The 19421-nt window shown below is 54.6% G+C and overlaps 1 protein-coding gene across 1 annotated transcript; it reads left to right on the forward strand.

The window, feature by feature from the left end:
• Positions 1 to 3542: 3542 nt before the first annotated feature.
• Positions 3543 to 18951, forward strand: ROBO3 (roundabout guidance receptor 3). Its single transcript, XM_066365121.1, has 28 exons — positions 3543 to 3903; positions 6724 to 7050; positions 7265 to 7422; positions 7862 to 7982; positions 8076 to 8214; positions 8481 to 8608; positions 8882 to 9006; positions 10192 to 10363; positions 10682 to 10887; positions 11083 to 11164; positions 11437 to 11602; positions 11810 to 11976; positions 12455 to 12576; positions 12767 to 12992; positions 13199 to 13320; positions 13564 to 13735; positions 13848 to 14033; positions 14978 to 15001; positions 15083 to 15125; positions 15339 to 15478; positions 15766 to 15960; positions 16086 to 16224; positions 16384 to 16596; positions 16947 to 17098; positions 17231 to 17341; positions 17548 to 17709; positions 18204 to 18382; positions 18695 to 18951. The coding sequence occupies exons 1-28, from the start codon at positions 3744 to 3746 to the stop codon at positions 18704 to 18706; spliced, it is 4149 nt and encodes a 1382-aa protein (XP_066221218.1). The 5' UTR covers positions 3543 to 3743; the 3' UTR covers positions 18707 to 18951.
• Positions 18952 to 19421: the final 470 nt, after the last annotated feature.

Below are 19421 nucleotides of genomic sequence, written 5' to 3' on the forward strand. Positions count from 1 at the left end.
CAGTGCCTTGGGAAGGGGTCCAAGCAGAGAGTGATGGCAAATTGCAGACTCTAGGGGGATGTAAATGGACTAGTCGGTGTGTGTGTGTGTGTGTGTGTGTGTGTGTGTGTGTGTGTGTGTGTGTGTGTGTGCGCGCTGGGGAGAGACAGTGGCAGTAATCAGTATGAGATGGGGTGGGGAAGGGATTGTTCTCAGACTGCCCTCCCGGGAAATCACATGCCAGCAGCTTCATCCACTACCAGCTGGCATGCAGGCATTGGACCACCAAGAAGCTTCCCATACAGCTTTCAGCTTGATAACTGAAAATTCCCAGCTACATTCTCTGACCAGTGTGCTGGTGCTAGGATAAGGAAGTTGGTCTGATGGGGTAACCATTCTCTCCCTCAAACACACACACACACTCCTTCTCATTAGATGCCATAACACTATCAGAATAAACTTACCCTCTACCTCCACAGACTCAACTATCTCCGGCCACCCTGCCTCCTGCTACTTTCTCTCCTTTATGCCAATCCCTTCAAAACTCCTTTTCTCCCCTTTCTAAAGTGCAGACTGTTATCAATAAAACCTGTGGACAGAAGAAGTCTTCTGAGACAGCAGAAAGGAGATAACTCAACTCTAATTCTTTCTTCAGCTTGAGATGGAAATTTTTAATAACTAAACAGCACCCCAAACAAGGACCCCCCAGTTATAGTGACCATACTCTGAGCGTTCTAGCTGCCACAAGACTCTATAGTCTAAAGAATGGAGACGGATGCAGTGGGTTACCTACCCTCTCTAAGCAAGGGCAGAAGCAGAGTTGTGTGGGCAATTTAGGGGGAGCAGGGGGCCAAGCAGTGAGGAGACCGGGAGGCAGGCTCCTTTCAGAACTGCCTGTGGGCACAGCCTGGAGAGGAGCTGGACTTGGAAAGGGGCAGGGAGGGGAAGGCAGAAGAGGACTGAAGAAGAGCGGGAAGGTATGACCCCTGCTGCGCCTTTCCTGCCCACTCTGTCCGCTCTGCCCTCTCCTTACGGGGTCCACAGCTCTAGGAACATAGGGTGGGGGGAAAGGAAGGTAAGCTATGGGTGGGAAGTATTTATTTTCCATCACACCCCAGTTGAGTGCTTCACCTTCTTTTGGCATTAGGTCTGAGTTGGTTTAAAGAGAGCATTCTAAGGATACAGGGAAGTACAAAGAAAAAAAAAAGAGCAGAGAGAAACTACAATAAAAGTGGGGAGAGAAAAGAGTATGGAGAAGGTGTGTGGTGGGGAAGAGGAATAAGAGATTTGGGCCAGGAGAGTCCTGGAAAGGACAGTGACTCCACCATTTGTCTTGCCTCCAAACTCAGATGGTGATCAGGAAGCAGCCTTGCCCAGGGGCTGAGCCACAGCCTCCATTCAGGGAACCCTGAGCAAATACTCCCTGATCCCCACATAAAAGGCCAATTAACTGCGACGTCTCTGTGAACAAATCCGCTAACAGGGTGACAAGCCCCTAGACACAGGCAGGTCTTGTGTTTGCTGAGAGGCTGACGGGGAGCAAATCAGGGGATTAGGATGGGGCAAAAGCCAAATGGCAGGGTGCAGTTTCCTGTCTGCCACAGCCGTCGCTGTCCTGCAGGACCCGGATTTCTGTCCTGATTCAGACTCTGGTGTGACCCAGGTCAGCAGGAATAGAGGGCCCCAGACTGAGAATCTGAAGCCTCCTAGCAGAGCAACTGAGGTTCGGTGACATCTTCTAGTTGGCAAATACAGGATTGGAATCTGCTTCTGGGCTGATCATTCCAAATCTATTGCTTCCTATCCCTCTTACCTGAATGCAGTACATCCTATCCCTAGAGCAAGGGGTAGAATCAAATACCATCTCTTAGTACACTGGTGCTTTCAAAAGAAGAGGGGTGCCACTAGCCTCCTTCCCACCTACCCCAACTCTCAACCCCAAGGTCTGCGGTGATGGAAGTCCTCTGAGGGGTGCCAGGCTCCCAGCCCAGCGCCTGCAGGGAAGGGCTGAAAGAGCTGCTGCTGGGGTGCTGCCTCCCTCCAGGGGGCTCCTCCGGTCTCCAGGCCCCCAGCACTTTGTGTTTTGGCACTGCGGGGTCTCCAGCAGAGCTGAGGCAAGGGGATAGGAAGACATCTAAAGCCCAGTTAGTTTGAGGTCTCAAAGGCTAGTGTATGGATTGAGAGAGGATAAGTCCCTCATCCCTTGAGAAAGTCCCCCATCACTTGAGGGCTGCCTGAGATACTCCAACCTTTGACTCCACTTAGTCTGGAGCCTACAGCTGTGAAGCATCCACTTCTCTGGGTCTAGACCTGTTCACCTGTCCACTCACCCATCAGCAGGGCCTTACACCAGATAGGAAGGCGGGCCTCTCTCTTCCCCTGACTCCCAAATGCTACCCCAGTTTAGGAAAGTGTGTGTGTGTGTGTGTGTGTCTGTGTGTGGTGTGTGGGGTGTGGGACTGGGAGATATTCAGGTAAAAAGATGTGTGTGTGTGTGTGTGTGTGTGTGTGTGTGGTGTGGGGTGTGGGACTGGGAGATATTCAGGTAAAAAGATGTGTGTGTGTGTGTGTGTGTGTGTGTGTGTGTGGTGTGTGGGGTGTGGGACTGGGAGATATTCAGGTAAAAAGATGTGTGTGTGTGTGTGTGTGTGTGTGTGGTGTGGGGTGTGGGACTGGGAGATATTCAGGTAAAAAGATGTGTGTGTGTGTGTGTGTGTGTGTGTGTGTGTGTGTGTGTGTGTGGTGTGGGGTGTGGGACTGGGAGATATTCAGGTAAAAAGAACTCCGGAAAAGTCAGGAGCAGGTTGAGACTGGGTCGTGTCCTCCCCTATCCACCCCCCATCCCCAGAACGTTATCAGGTTTGGGCAGATTGGCACAAGTTTTGCATCACCCCATCTCTTCTTTTGCACTTGCCTCGACAGAAGCAGTATTGCTCTTTGTGTTTGTCTCACACTCCCTGGCTCCCCTTCAGTCTCTTCAAAAAGGTGAAACAACTTAATTTTAAAAAATGACACAGCAAAGTAATGTAAAAGTCTGCAAATCGATGCGAGATGCCTCTGTGTCCCGGGGCTTTCCCTCTGCAGTTTAATGCCTGTTCTGGGTCTTCTGCAGGGACTACTAGATTAGGGGCAAGACGCCCCACTTCATCCCCTGTGGAACTGTTTTCCACCACCCCTAATTCATGCCCCAAACCACCCCAGTCTCCCTCACTTCCGCGGATAAATTCTGGGACCCGGGAGGAAATGGAGATTTTGCCTCAGTTTCCTTAAAAACCAGGAAAAGGGATTTCTGTTATTACGTCGGGCAGGACAGAGTCCGGCAGAGCCTCCTCTCTCATCTCGAGTTCTTTCAGAAAGGAGGGAAATTCTCCTGCGCTGTCCGGAACCCGACTCCGGGATCGGGGCGGGGCCTCCAACTCGCGACTCTCGTCTCTCGTCCCGCTAGTGGCCGTCGGGGCGGGGATGGGAGGGTGGAGGTTGGCGGATTAATCCCTTAATTACGCTGTGATCGGCCTGGCACCTGCTTTCCGTCAGTTAACTCCCACGGGACCGCCGCTCTGAGGGGTGGAGAGAAGGACGAGCGAAGGAGGAGGGCGCGCGGAGGCACGCGGCACCCAGGCGCCGGCCGGCGGGACAGCGGCACCGTGGCTGGAGCGGAGCGCAGAGGCGGCAGAGGGGCTTGCGGCTCCCGGCCCGCGGGTCTCAGACCCAGGGGCTGGGCCCCGAGCCCCCCGCCCCGGTCCCGGTCCCAGTCGAGTCGCGCCATGCTGCGCTACCTGCTCAAAACGCTGCTGCAGATGAACTTGTTCGCGGACTCTCTGGCCGAGGACATGTCCAACTCCAGCGACCTGCTCCTCGGCTTCAACTCCTCCGGGGCGGCGCTCAACCACAGCCTGCTGTCCCCTGGCGAGCCTCTTCTCAACGGTAAGCGCCTGTCCCGTGGGCAAAGTGGGAGGGCGACGTGGAGGGAGTGACCAGGAGCTCCTGTCCCACGTCGGGACCGAGGGACACCTCCCAGTGCCTTCCTAGGCGGTGGGGACAAAGGGGTAATCTGGCCTTTAAGCATCTGAGTGAGGGTACCGGCGGAGATTAGGGTTTGGTAGGAGATGGCTGCCGAGTCCATTACTCCCTCCCTCCCCAGCCGACCCCTGGCCGTCCCAGGCGAGGAGAGCCGTGGCTGGGGGTGGACAAGCTCGGGCTAGGAGAGACCAGGACCCACTGCGGGGAGGGCAGCGGAGGGGCGCGGTGGCCGAAGGTCCTGGGTCGAGCCGGGCCACTTAGCGAACCACTAATGTAGCAGGTATTTTTCCGGGAACCTAAGTTTGCCACGAACCCACTTAGGACGAGGGTGAGGAAGGTAAGTGTTGGATGTGTTTGCTACAGAGCTCCACAGAGGCGGCGACCATTTCAGGGAACTTAGCAGTTTGCCCCACAGAGGTGCACTCGCAGCTGGCCCACCCAGCAGAGCTGCGGCGGGCAGGCAGCGCGGGCGGCGAGGTCATCAACTCTAATTACGGTGATTAATAAATGACTGAAACCACTCGGGAGACCGGGAGGGGTCCGAGCTCGCCTCCTGCCGGCCGCGCCGGGAACTCCCGCGTTCCCTGGCATCTTGGCCCCGGTTCCCTCTGGTTCTTCCCTGGGCGGGATCAATTGGCCTCCGCCAACTCGAATCTAGGGCGAGCGCTGTGCCAGAGACGCCAAGGCAGCGAGAAAGGGGACCTGGGCAATCTGCGCGCGCGCGCGCGCGCGTACTCCAGGTGCTGGGGAGGAGCCCCAGAGCTCCATTTGCATGACCGTTAGCTATTCATTAGCTTCTGTCGAAGCGTCTCCTGAGACCCGGAATGACAGGGAGAAAATTCCAGGGAAAGAGATCCTGAAGCTGTGTTTATAGCAATTAGAGAAAAATGGGCTCATCAGCAAGGTGTGCTATGCAAGGAGGGGACGGGGAGGAAGATGGGGTATGAGCTGGGATTCTCCAATTTCCTGACCTCCCAGATTCCCAGGGGGTTAAGCACAGAGCCCTTCTCACAGACGCCTCAGACACCTCTGCTTACCTCGTGCTCTTACAGAGTGTCCTCATTCTATACTGGCTCAGTGAGGTTTGTAGGGAAGGAATTGATGGTAACATTTGTGGCAGAGGAAACACATTTAGAGAGGTTAGATAGTACCTTGATGGTCACAAAAGCAGCGCATATCTTGGCAATAGCAGACCCGTCTATTTTCATTACACCGAATGATTATGTGAAGAGCAAAGAGAAATATTGGGGCCTGGTAGAATCTGATTCAGGTAGAGAGACTGTAGGAGCCCAGATAAGGTCAGGTGGGCAGGGAGGAAGAACTCTTAAGTAATCTTGGAACAACCATATTTACTGAGCCTTCCCCCAAGTGCTTCGTATACATTATGGCCTTATGACAACTCTATACTCCCACATAAAGAAACAGAGACTCAGATAAGTTAAATAATTTGCTCAATGTCTTACAGTAGTTGGTGTCGAAGTGTGAGATTCCCACCTTATTTGCCCCAGTCAACCCCTGAGCTCTTAACTATTCCAATGCTGTTCACCATGGGGTTTACCTAGACTGGGCCTGGGATGGGATGGAGGGGAATTGGGTGAGAATTGGAAGTTTCTATCCAGAAGGGAAATCGAGAACATTACTCCCTTCCCTAAATGGGATGGAAACTGATCTTGTCCCTTATCCATTAAGTACTTTTCCTAGAACAGCACCATTGCGGGCATCCATCAGTTTCCGCTCCATGGGAACTTCTAAGAGTACGGGTAGGAAGTGAAATCCCACACCGAGGCTGGGAGCAGAGGTCCCAGCGGTTTCTGGAACAGGATGGGAGAAGCGGAGTGGGGATGGGGATGTGGAGAACAGAAGCGGGTTAGATCCTGATTAGTGAAGATTCCGTGAGGCGGCAGAGGCGCCTCCTAGCCACTAGGGGTCACAATATCACTTTCGATGAAGCTGTGATATCTGAGCGTGTCAGACTGCAGGCTCCAGGATCCCAAACTCCTGCAGAAGGCAAAGCGAGCAGAAGCCTGTAGCCCCAGTGAGGGGCAGGAGCAGAATAAGCGGTGAGCAGATTAGAGAGAACCAGGAAAGGAGAGGAATTCCTTTCTTAATGGTTCTTAACCTTTCTTGGCTACATCAACCTGGAGAAAAATATGCTGAAACCTGTGACCTTTCACTATCAGTTGCATTGGTTCAATTCTTGTGACTTCACAGGACGCCGAAACATGAGTCTGGGGTGTCAATAGAAGGGCTCTGTGCCTGTTCACGGGCTCTCAGTCCCGCCCACTACTCATGCCTTTCCTGTCCTACGGGACGCAGACCTGGCCACATTCTACATGTTGCTGCCTGGGACTGCGCTACGGCGAGGAATCCAGTGTTGGCCTTGGTGTCCTGCTTAGAGTTTTTAATTGAGCAAGAACATCTGCTAACGAATGCGGATGGGGGAAGAAACCAGTCAGCTAGAGGTGTGGGTGGCCTTTTAGTCCCCACTAGATCTGGCAGGAGAGGAGACGGGTGTCCTGATTCCTTGGTTTATCTGCCCACTTGTAGACAGACACCTCCTTTCCAGCCTAAGAACGCGGAGCGTCTTCCCAGAAGGGGAAACCGGACCCTACACACACAGAGAGAGGGTGGACAAGGGTGGCAGGCGCGGTCTTTTTCTCTCCAGAGCCTCCGTCTTTCCCCAAGTTCCCGGTCTGAATGCTCTGCGTCCCTCACATCCCCCAGGGTCAAGGGTCGGGCTAGAGGACGCGATGCCGCGCATCGTGGAGCAGCCGCCGGATCTGCTGGTGTCCCGAGGTGAACCGGCCACGCTGCCCTGCCGTGCGGAGGGCCGGCCCCGGCCCAACATCGAGTGGTACAAAAATGGGGCTCGCGTGGCCACCGCACGCGAGGACCCGCGCGCGCACCGCCTGCTGCTGCCCAGCGGTGCCCTCTTCTTTCCGCGTATCGTGCATGGGCGCCGCGCGCGGCCGGACGAAGGTGTCTACACGTGCGTAGCGCGGAACTACCTGGGGGTAGCGGCAAGCAGGAATGCCTCTCTGGAAGTGGCAGGTGAGAGAGCCCAGTCATCAGCTGGTGGACACAGGGCAATCCCATCCAGAACCAGCCTTGATCTCAGCCGATTCGTCGTCTTCCTTTGGGACCATGCATTTGGTCTCTAATGCCCACTCCCGGTCCTGATATTTTCACACCTGTGGCGGGGGAGGGGGGGTCATATTTATATACTATTCATACATCCTCATGCTTTCTCTCTTTCTCTCTCCAGTGCTCCGCGATGATTTCCGGCAGTCTCCTGGGAACGTGGTGGTGGCAGTGGGGGAACCAGCTGTAATGGAATGTGTGCCCCCCCGCGGCCACCCTGAGCCAGCGGTATCCTGGAAGAAGGGCGATGCCCCAGTCAGGGAGGAGGAGGGGAGGATCACGGTGAGGGCTGGGCCAGGCTGGGAATCCCACAGGGGCCAGGACCTGCAGTCATGAGGGGCGGGGCCATACCTAGGGGTCTGGAACGTGCCTCCAAGGATGAAGGCCTGAATCTAAGGGTCTTGGAAGGCCGAAAATAATGCTTGGGGTGATAAGATAGGAGATTTGAGATCAGGGCATTAGCTGACTAGAGGTCGAGAGGCAGCTGCTGACTGAGAGATAAATGAGGATGGGTAGGATGGACTTGGTATAAGACAGGTGGGAGCATGATGCCCTAGGGCCCGTGGGAGAACTGAGTCTTGCCTTGGGCAAAACACTTAACAATTCCTATCTAAAATGGGTCAAATTCACTGGTTTTCTTTATGGGTTTGTTATGAGGATCAAATAAATAAATATGCTTTGATGGCAATAAAGGACCAAAGTTACTGTTATTACTCTGCAGATCCGTGGAGGGAAGCTGATGATGTCACATACACACAAGAGCGATGCAGGGCTGTATGTGTGTGTGGCCTCCAACATGGCGGGAGAACGGGAGAGCGGGGCAGCCAAACTCCTGGTACTGGGTAGGCACACAGTTTTGCAGTTATGGGAGCATGGAGTCTGGGGGATATGCAGCTGTGCATACCCTTGACTGTTCACTCATTCCCACTCCACAGAGCGTCCCTCATTCCTGCGGAGACCAGTGAATCAGGTGGTCCTGGCTGATGCCCCTGCGGACTTCCCATGTGAGGTGCAGGGGGATCCCCCACCTCGTCTACACTGGCACAAGGAGGATGGAGAACTGCCCACAGGCAGGTGAGAATCCCCTTCCTCCTGCCTGTGAGGAGACCCAAGCAGCCCAAGAGTGTACCCTGCCCTAGAAAACTGGAAGGCAGATACCCCAGAGAAGTCTGTTCCCAGAGCCTGTGGCCCTGCCCTATTCAATCCCCCCCTCCATTCACAGAGCCTCTGTCCCTGTTGAGGCCAGCCTTGTCTATCTGCCCTGCCCTGGTGTCTGTTTTGGGGCAGACTGCGGGGCCTGTAGCTGTGGCCAACCCAGGCTGGGGGTGGGGAGTGGACAGGTATGAGATCCGGAGTGACCATAGCCTTCGGATTGGGCGTGTGAGTGCTGAAGATGAGGGGACATACACCTGTGTGGCGGAGAACAGCGTGGGCCGAGCGGAAGCATCTGGCTCCCTCAGTGTTCATGGTGAGGCTCCACCTGGGACTGCCTGCAGCAGGGATGAAATGAGGGAAGATAGAGGGTGGGCCAAAGTAGAAAATGAGAGAGAAAGAACAGTGGGAGATGTAGGGTCACCTGAGACTTGTAGGAAAGAGAGAAGGAGATAGCTAAGCAGGCTTCAGCAAGAGATGGGTGAATATCTGCTCCTACTTAAGCCAAGGTTGGGCTTCTCTCTCTTGTTCCTCAGTCTCCCTTCTTACCCCTGACTCCCTGTTGCATTATCTCCCCTCCCCTTGGCAGTCCCACCTCAGCTGGTGACCCAGCCCCAGGACCAGATGGCAGCTACTGGAGAGAGCGTGACTTTCCAATGCGAGACTAAAGGAAATCCCCCGCCTGCCATCTTCTGGCAGAAGGAGGGAAGTCAAGTAGGTGCCAGATCCAAGGGTCTTCCCACCAGCTTCTCCTCCGGGTCTTAGCCTCCCTCTTCTACATTCTGCAAACATCTCTCGGGGTTCTACTTTACTTTGGTCCTCTCAGGAACACTTGTAGGTTATTTAGAAGGATTAAATAAGATAATGAACATATACAACATTTTTAAAAATCCATGATAATATATTTACGTGGTATGGAACATTCCTGTATAGTAATTCCTTGGAATCTTTCTCTTTGGGTCAAGGCTGTTTTGAGGATACAACAAATCCAATTAGATCCCTCCTTATCCAGACCCTTGGGGCCTTGGGCTTAATACACTGCTCTGGAAAGCTAGTAGCACTTGACCAAAGCTGCTCAGGGTAGAACATGACTTGCTCTTCTATTTATAAGAGGCCTCCACCAGGGGGCACTCACAGTCATCCTCTTCAAGATTAGCAAACAAATCCCTGAATATACATACAACTGGAATGAACATTAAAGAAAGTTACAACATAATTAACATCCTGTAAGGGAAGGGTGGGAATCTTGCTACTAGGAAACAAGATCAGTATAATAAAATAAGTCTGATTAACCCTACCCCACTGAGAAAGCAGGCTACCTATTACCTCATTCCAAATCCATTGCCATGATTTTCCCGTCTTCTCTAGCCTCAGATTCTGCTGCATCTTCATTAGTTTCTGTAATGAATAAAAATTCTGATGGTAGCAGTAGTAGAGGATGGGAGTAGGTATCAGTCAGGGCGCAGCATGGTGCCATTTATCCTGGGACCCAAACCTACTTCATTGCCTTCTGTATATGTAGCTAATGTAAAATGTTAGAACTAGAAAGAAGGGGAAAGTGTCTAACATTCCTCACAAAACATATTAAAAGAGCTTCATATGATTACTTCATTTAATCTTCATAACTATCCTCTAAGGGTTACCATTTGGGGAAATTAGGGCTCAGGAAGTTTAAATAGCTTGCACAGATTTGGGAAGTACATCCCAAAATCACCTAATAAAATTGCTCATTTTTGTGAATAGGTTTAACTAGTTTGTCCAAGGGCACATAACTTGCTGGGGACAGAGTATGAATTAAAACCTTAAGAATGCTCTGGATTCTGGTGTTGATGGGAACGGGAAGTGCTCTCTGCCAGCTGCCTTCTCATTCCCTACCTCGGTTCCTTACTCTGTCCCCAGGTCCTGCTTTTCCCTAATCAGTCTCTTCAGCCCACAGGGCGCTTCTCAGTCTCTCCCAGAGGCCAGCTCAACATTACTGAAGTGCAGAGTGGGGATGCTGGCTACTATGTGTGCCAGGCTGTCAGCGTGGCTGGCAGCATCCTGGCCAAGGCTCTGTTGGAGGTAAAAGAAGGTATGTGCCTATGGAGATGAGACAGGACCCATGGCCTGGGAGGAGGTAATGGCTTAAAGAGATCTGTTTTTCTTGGATTCTCTACAATATGTCTGTAAGGGGAAGTGCATGTTCCTGAGATATGTCCTTGAAGTTTGGAAATTAGGCACAGACGCCACTAATAGATGGCTCATTCCAGGCAGAGACTACATCTGGTTATGGAAATCCCTCCAATCTCTGGGGGAGGGGGAAATGTGAAGGAGCAGAGAATGAGGACAAGGGGTTGGTTGCCTGAACCTAGGACCCTTCTCTGAGTTACCCAAGTTCTTCCTCTCTCAGCCTCGATGAATGGGCTGCCTCCCATCATCCTCCAGGGACCAGCAAATCAGACACTGACACTTGGCTCCTCTGTGTGGCTGCCATGCAGAGTGACTGGGAACCCTCAGCCTAGTGTTCAATGGAAGAAAGATGGGCAGTGGCTGCTGGGAGATGACCTTCAGTTCAACCTGATGGCTAATGGTACTCTGTACATTGCCAACGTACAGGTGAGTCTCACCCTGGGGCCCAAGTAACTGAGAAGGTCCAATTCCAGTAAGTACTTACTGGGGCTCTCACTCCATTCTACCTAGAGTAAGGTGGTCTGAGACAGCATCCTCCCCATCCTTCTGAAAACCCACCTCCACCCTCTCACTCTACTTTGTCTCACTCCCGGTTTGCTAGTCCTCTCCCCTCTCCTGTAGGAGATGGACATGGGTTTCTACAGCTGTGTGGCCAAGAGTTCCACAGGAGAGGCCACATGGAGTGCCTGGCTTAGGAGGCGGGGTGAGTTTTTCCATTGTTCCCTTCTTTGCTAGCATTTTTTCTCCAAGCATTCTTCAAAGGCAGTCAATATTGATCAAATCCCAGGACTGATTTTATCTTCCCAATGCCATGACCATGGTAGGGGGAGGAGGAGACAGAAGTGGTGCCTGGGAGGCAGATGTGAGTAGGGGTTAGTGTACCATGCCCCCTCACCATTGTCACAACTCATCTCTGAAGGAGGCAGGTTACTTCCTTCCCCATTCTTCTACTTAAAGATTATCTCCTCACCACAGAAGATTGGGGAGAATTGCCGGACCTGACTACAGAACCCAGTAACCTTCCGGGGCCTCCCTCTCAGCCAGTGGTCACGGAGATCACCAAGAATAGCATTACCCTGACCTGGAAGCCCAACCCACAGGCTGGGGCCATGGTTACCTCTTATGTGATAGAGGCTTTCAGGTACAGAGAAAGTTTTGAGTGCAAATATGGAGAGTTAAAAGGAGGTGACCTTATATCTTTTGGGTTTTTGCTATCATGGGGAGAGATTTGCCAGTTTCGTCTCCCAGGGTGAGGAGGCAGTAGGGGGCCATTGAGAAGGGATGAGATGGAGTAGGCAGAGTGGGGGTCTCTGGCTCGGATAACTCTATCACCTCCTTCTTGTTGCAGCCAAGCAGCTGGCAACACATGGCGGACAGTGGCAGATGGTGTGCAGCTGGAGACACACACCGTCAGCGGTCTGCAGCCCAATACCATCTATCTGTTCCTGGTGCGAGCTGTGGGAGCCTGGGGCCTCAGTGAGCCCAGCCCTGTCTCTGAGCCTGTCCGCACCCAGGGTAAGGTCAGCGTCCCTGGCTCATAGTTACGATGTATAATACTGCATAGCACCCCTCCCACAAAACCATGGCAGCTCTTTCCTGCTGTGCCAGTTCTATACTGGTGACTGACCTGAAACAGGAGGTCATGCTTCCCTCTCATTGAGGGAACAAGAGAAAAAGAAGGAGGAAGAGGAGGAAGAGGAGGAGGGAGGGGGAGGAAAAAAGGAAGGGGTGGGGGTAAGCAGGGGAAAGAATGTTTAGTTACCTTGGTAATTTCTCACTTCTGAGTCCCTTACCCACAATGTGTGTAGATTATCAGGACTAGAAGGCTCACCTTTGGAAACTTTCCCCTGACCAGCCCCTCTTGACCCTGGGATGTGCTCTGGAGTACTAAGTAGTACAGTTTGGGGGCAGGGCAGAGGCAGGACATAGTGCACTGTCAGTCCTGACTCCCTGTCCCTGCTGGTCCCTGTTGAATGGGCTTTTTGGTCAATAGATAGCAACCTATCCAGGCCAGTGGAGGACTCATGGAGAGGCCAGCCTGGGCTGACTGAAGTTATTGTGCGTATGCAGGAGCCCATAGTCCTTGGGCCCCGGACCCTGCAGGTGTCCTGGACTGTGAGTGTGGCATAGGGTTGAGGTGAAGGGCAGAAATACTGATGGGGGACATGGGGGCCTCCAAGAATGGGTACAGAAGAGTGGGGAGTGCATGGCTGGGGAAGGTGGGTGAATGGAGGAGGGGCGGGGCCTGGAGGACTTGTGTGGCCCAAGCCTCTCCTCCTGGTATGCTTACTCTTGTCTCATACAGGTAGATGGCCCAGTTCAGCTGGTGCAAGGTTTCCGGGTGTCTTGGAGGGTAGCAGGTCCTGGTGGCGGAAGCTGGACAGTGCTGGACCTAAAGTCCCCAAGCCAGCAAAGTACTGTGCTAAGAGGACTCCCTCCAGGGGCCCAAATTCAGATCAAGGTGCAAGCCCAAGGCCAGGAGGGGCTGGGTGTTGACAGTCTCCTGGTGACCAGGAGCACTCCTGAGGAGGGTAAGAGAGCAGGGTGTGAAGATGCTGGATGTAGAAGAGGGAAGTGGGAGTGAGGGAGGATGAAAGATTGCAAGGGGAGAGAAAGGCAAGTGGGTGAGAAGGGGGTGACTAAGTTCCCTAAGATGTTAGAGCTGGGATTGGGGAGGTTGGTGCCTGAGGGGCAGTTTGCAATGACTTTCCTTCTCACCTTGTTCCACCCTGGCCAGCCCCCAGTGGTCCCCCCCAGGGAGTGGCAGTAGCCTTGGGGGGTGAAGGCAACAGCAGTATCACTGTGTCCTGGGAACCTCCACTCCCTTCCCAGCAAAACGGAGTCATCAAGGAATACCAGGTACAGGGTGTGAGAAGGGTCTGGGTGGAGGAAGAGGAGGATTCAGGGCTAGGATTAGGAAAGAAACCTAAGAGTGGTTGGGGATGAGGTTCTGGGAGAGGAGAGAGGTTTCAGAGTGTTCTCTCTAAGCTGAATTACGCTTAGCTAAGCCCCCCCCCCCCCCCGTGCCATTCAGAGCGTCAAGTTTCCACATGAGGCCAGAATCCCAATTCTGACTCTAAACCTGGGTCTCGGACTCCCCAGATCTGGTGCCTGGGGAACGAGAGCCGCTTCCACCTCAATCGGTCTGCGTCAGGCTGGGCGCGATCTGCGGTGCTCCATGGCCTGCTGCCAGGTCTCTCCTACCGGATCCAGGTCGCAGCGGCCACCAGTGCCGGCGTGGGCGTGGCCAGTGCCCTGGTGTGGGTGCAGCTGCGTGAGTCCGGAGGAGAGGGTGGTGGGAGGTCGAGGCTGGGAAAGTACGGGGGTCTCGGAATGGCTCCTGGGTTTCCAGGCCCCTACTCGACTCTTGGCTCTGACCCCCACAGCGACCCCACCGGAACTGGAGCCCACGCTCGAGGTGGGCCAGGGGCTGGCGGAGCGGCTGGCAAGGGTGTTGCGAGAGCCGGCCTTTCTGGCGGGCGGTGGCGCGGCCTGCGGGGCACTACTCCTCGGGCTCGGCGGCGCCTTCTGCCGGCGCCGCAGGCAGCGCAAGGAGCTCAGCCATTACACAGGTGAGACCCGGCCGTGGGGCGGCGGACCGGGGGTCTGCGGGCCAATGGCGCCCTCGGACACGGGGAGACTGCACCGAGGGCCTGAGAGCGGACGGAGCCTGGAGCCAAGTTCCACAGAGGAAGGCGGGCGGGACCGAGAGAGGGAGTAGGAGGCGGGGGCTGGGGTGCGCCAGAGCTCAGCCCCTTGGAGAGGGGCAGGGCACGCACCGCACATCGAGAAGGCGGCGGGACTGAGCGGGAGGAGAGGGGCTCGGAGGGGCGGCACAGGAGTCTGGGCATGGGTAAGACGTGCCCTTAAGCTGCCTCGGGAAGAGAAAGCAGGCTCTGCAGTCAGGGTCAGTAAGGGGGGCCAAGTCCGGAGAAGAAACGCACTCGTGGAGGCGGGCCTGGTTGGAGGGGTGTGGCCAGGAGCCCAGGTATTAGCTGTGTGAGGCGAGGTTTGGGTTCAGTCTCCACTGAAAGGCGGAGACTGGGGTTCTGCTATACCCGGTAAGGGGCGCGTCTGGAGAGTTCTGAGAGCACCTATATCTGTGGTTCCCAACTTGGCTACACAGGGGAATCACTTGAGAACTATATTGATACCCGAGTTCATCTCGCTCTAATGAAACTGGTCCAGGGCCTGTCCAGGCGGTGGCGCAGTGGATAGAGCGTTGGACTGGGATGCGGAAGGACCGAGGTTGGAGACCCCGAGGTTGCCAGCTTGAGCGCGGGCTCATCTGGCTTGAGCAAAAAGCTCACCTGCGCTTGGACCCAAGGTCGCTGGCTCCAGCAAGGAGTTACTCGGTCTGCTGAAGGCCCCCAGTCAAGGCACATATGAGAAACTGGTCCAGGGTACTGCCTGAGTGGTGGAATTGGGACGGGGTTAGGGAGTGGATAAGAGTGTGGATATTTCTGATCCTTTTTCCATTTTCCCTCTCTTTCTCCCATGGGATCCTTTTCGGAAGCGTCCTTTGCTTACACATCTGCAGGTAAGCCACCACTGACTGCCCTGTGGTGTTTAGACCCCAATACCAGCTCTTCTCTCATCCAGTCTCCCCTCCTTTTCCCAGTGTCCTTCCCACACTCAGAGGGCCTCTCCGGAGCCAGTTCCAGGTAATTCTCTCAGTTTATCTCCTAAGGAATAGTCTCCTCCACCAACAGACCACGCCCCATCCTCTCCAGGCCTCCTTGTCTTCTCACTGGGACCTGCCCCCACCTGAGACAGCGCCACCACTGTCCTATATCCTCTGATTGCCCCTGCCTCTACTACTTTCCCTGGCCTCTGATTCAGGCTCTGTGCCCCAACGTTCACATGCTCTCTCTCAGGCCGCCAGTGGGCCTTGGCCCTGCTCCCTACCCTTGGCTAGCAGACTCCTGGCCCCACCCATCTCGAAGCCCCTCAGCCCAGGAACCCAGGGAAAGCTGCTGCCCCAGCAATCCTGACCCAGACGACAGATATTACAATGGTGAGGAGTTCTGATTCCGTCAAGGGCCCACCTGGCCACAGTACCTTTCTTCCTCTCAATCTGCCGGGGCACACTGAGGGGACCACTTGAGGTTGGTCAGTTCTCAGGAGGATGTGAGTTGGAGGAGTGTCCCTCATGCCTCACCTATACCCTGGTTGGGAAGGAAGGTTTGGAGTAGCGGAAGAATTGATTTGGTGGGATTTCCTTTTGCCCTCCATTCTCCTGTTGTCCTCTGTTTTCTGTGTCTGCCCCTGCCTCCTCCCCTGGGTCTCCCTTTTTCTCCTCAGAAGCTGGAATCTCCCTTTACCTGGCTCAGACGGCCCGAGGCACTACTGTCTCTCCCGAGGGTCCTGTCTATAACACCATTGACCCAGCTGGGGAGGAACTGCAGACTTTCCATGGGGGCTTCCCCTCAAACTCCTCAGGGGACCTGGGCACTTGGAGCCAGTATGCTCCCCCGGAATGGAGCCAGGGGGACAGTGGTATGACTCCAGTTTCTCATACCCCACTCTTCCCTTCTGGGACCTAGCCCAGCACTTCCTCTGACATGTCTCATCTCTGCCTCTCTCCTGCCCATATCTTGGTATGCCTCCCCTACGCTCCTCAGAACCCCAGGGAGGGAAAGTGAAGCTTCTGGGGAAACCTGTGCAGATGCCCTCCCTCAACTGGCCAGAAGCCCTGCCACCACCTCCTCCTTCCTGTGAACTGAGCTGCCTCGCGGGGCCTGAGGAGGAACTTGAGGACAGGTGAGGATGCATCTTGCTGCAGATACCCTACATGGGACTAGCCCAGGGCCACCTACAGAGGAGGGTGGAGCTGGATGAGGAAGGAAAGTGGCAACAGGAAGGCCAAGGGAAGGTATGGAAACTACTCAGTCGTCCCCACCCTCCTGCCTCTTTTCCCAGCTCAGAGCCAGGAGAGTGGTGCCCACCAGTGCCTGGGAGGAGCCACCTGGCAGAGCCCAGCTCCAGTGGAGGGTGCCTGGTCCCTGCATCCCAAGGGGAGACCACCTCTCCCACACCTTCCTGTGGACAGCAGTCCACAGCTACTCTCACCCCATCACCTCCTGACCCTCCCCAGCCCCTCACTGACATTCCCCATCTCCACCAGATGCCCAGGTAGGGAGGAGAATAGTACCTTGCACATTATCTATTCAGTGGATGGATGGATTTGGGGTACAGAGGTCTCATGGCTGTATGAGGGTAGAAGTCTGATTTGGGGAGAAACCTGGAGGCTAACAGGGTCTCTCACTCCCTTCAGACTGTTTCTCCGTTGGAGTGACTTTGTAAGCTCCTGGAGTGTTTCAAAGACATGGCTTTCCTCATGTTGCACTAGCTTGGGAGTTTGGTGAGGGCTGGCTGTGTCTTGTTCATCTGACACTAGACTAGGTATCTAACACAATGCCTGGCACATCGCAGGCACTAGGGTTTGTTGAGGGAACAGATGCTAAGACCGTATGTCATTGCAGGAGGGTGCCCCTTGAGCCAAGTTCCCCTCTCAGTGTGTCCCAGCCCACTCTGAATAACCGCGAAGGGAGGCCTGCTGGCCTGGGGGCTGGCCCCACAGCCTCCTACCACTTCAGGCCCAGCCCTGTCCCTAGCACAGCCAGCAGTGCCCCAGGTGAGTCTGTAGAACCCTCAACTAGTCCGCACTGCCACACACCCCTCACCGAGCTTGTTTGCCCTTCCCCCTCAAGCCCCTTTCCAGACCTTCTCTCTTATGTGCTCCTCTTCCCATCTCCTGATGCTACAGGGAGAACCCGGCTGGTGCCTGGGGAGATGACCCCTTCACTTCAAGGGCCCCGTGCCCAGATTCGGAAGAAACCCAAGGCTGTTCCCTACAGGCGGGAGCACAGTCCTGGGGGTGAGGGGCCATGGGTCTGGGGAATGGTGACAAGCAGTAGTGGAGATGGGCAGGAAACCGAGGGTGAACTCTGAAGGCTGAGGCGGGGAGCAGGCAAACCCAAATCTTGGGCTGTTCATTCTCAGCCTCCTGGTACCAGGGAATGAGAGTGGGAGAGACTGGCATCAGGGAAGCAGGAGACTCTGCTGAAACAGGTCTCTCCCCAGACTTGCCCCCACCACCCTTGCCACCACCAGAGGAAGAGGCAAGCTGGGCCTTAGGGCTGAGAGCAGCAGGCAGCATGTCCTCCTTGGAACGGGAGCACAGTAGGGAGAAAAGAATGGTGCAGGTGGGGCCCCTGGGCGCCCATCGGGGCCCCCTCCTGGATGGTAAGGAGGGCCAAGGTGGGCTGGAGGGCCACTCCTATATAAGAAGGTGGGCTTTAGGACTGGAGGCTGACAGTATAGTACAGATGATACCATCGATGGACTAATTTCAACCCAGCTCACCCCTCACTTTCAGTTGGGTTCATACATTTGATCAACATCAAAGACACTTGTCTCCCCAGCTGTCTTTGAGCAAAATCCCCTGAGGTTCCCAAGTTGTATCCTTTCTCAGGACTGAAACCCCAATGACAAGAATAGCAGCTGGGTGTTCTGTTCCTTCTTCCCCAAGAAGGGAGTTCCCTGCAGGCTTCTAAACACGTTATGTCAAGGCCATGTTTTGGGCACTGTGCTTCTCAGCCCTCAAGATGATCTGAACTCTTTGCCTGCCCTCAACTCTTCTTCCAGAGCTGGGATGGTGGTCGGGGTGGCACAGTGGGCCAGTAGTGTTGTTCTGTCCCCCTGCCTGGGCACAGCTACCCTTCTCTCTTGTGCTGCAGAAGAGGCCTGGCTCCCATACAGCCGACCAAGCTTCCTGTCCCAGGGCCAGGGCACCAGCACCTGTTCCACTGCTGGCAGCAACTCTTCCAGAGGCTCCAGCAGCTCTCGGGGCTCCCGGGGCCCTGGGCAGAGCCGGAGCCGGAGCCATAGCCAAAGGCCAGGACGGAAATGTCGAGAGGTGCGGGCCAGGGATCACCAAACTAAGATTGGAGGACTGGGACAGTGGGGGCTTCCTCGAAAAAGGAAGATAGAGTAGGGCTTGCAGGGGAGGTGTGAAGAGGAGGGGCCCCATGAGTGAGGGGCAGGAGGGTCCTGGACAACAGTGACAAAGGATGAGGGCACGATGACACATTGTAGAGGAGGCTGGGCTCCTGTAGAAGTGCATCAGGAGAGAGGCTGATGAGCACAGAACATTCCCTCCCGTGGCCTGCCTGCCCAGGGCCAGCCTGGCAAACCAGCCTCTCCAGCCCCTCTCTTTCTCTCTTTCTAGGAACCAAGATAACCTTTGATGAGAGTGTCAGGAGTTCTATGGGGAAAGGCTTGTCCCTGGGCCAGGAGCCTGGGTGGGAGCCGTCCCCTGGTAAATGAGGAGGTGCAACGAGGAGCAGGGGTCTCTTTCCTCCCAGATGGTGGGGCTCCCTGAGGAACTGGCTGAGAAACCAGAGAAACACCTCTACTATTTCCATATCTTCCTACCCAAGACCCATTTGTGGGGAAAAATAAAGGCAATAAAAGAGTCTGATCAGAGCCCTGGGCCATTTGTCTGGTGTTGTACAGGATGTGGAGAAGAAGGGGGCTACAGGCAGGTGTATATCAGTGCATTTCCTTTTGAACTTCTCTGTCAAAACTCTCGGTGAAGACTGGGCTAAGAGACCCAACTGTCCTGCCTCCCAAAGGAGCTGAAGTCACTGTTCCCTGTTAGAACCAGAGAGACTTTCCAAAAAGCCAACCATGAGTTCTCTGCCCTCAGAGAACTATGCCAGACCCTCCCTCTCTCTTGCAAGGAAATATGCCCTCATAATAATTTTTAAAACTCAAAGAAAGGAGAAGCTGATGGGCGAAATCCCTGGTCAAGAAGGAAAAACAGGTTTTCAAACCCCAGACCCCTCCTCACAGAGGGTGTGTGCAAACAGGCACCTCCTGGCCAGATTAGGCCCATATGTGATTGGTTTGGCTGACACAGAATTTAAAAACTTTTGGCCATGAATGCCATAGTC

This window comes from Saccopteryx leptura, chromosome 2 (assembly GCF_036850995.1).
Source record: "Saccopteryx leptura isolate mSacLep1 chromosome 2, mSacLep1_pri_phased_curated, whole genome shotgun sequence".
Classification (NCBI taxonomy): domain Eukaryota; kingdom Metazoa; phylum Chordata; class Mammalia; order Chiroptera; family Emballonuridae; genus Saccopteryx; species Saccopteryx leptura.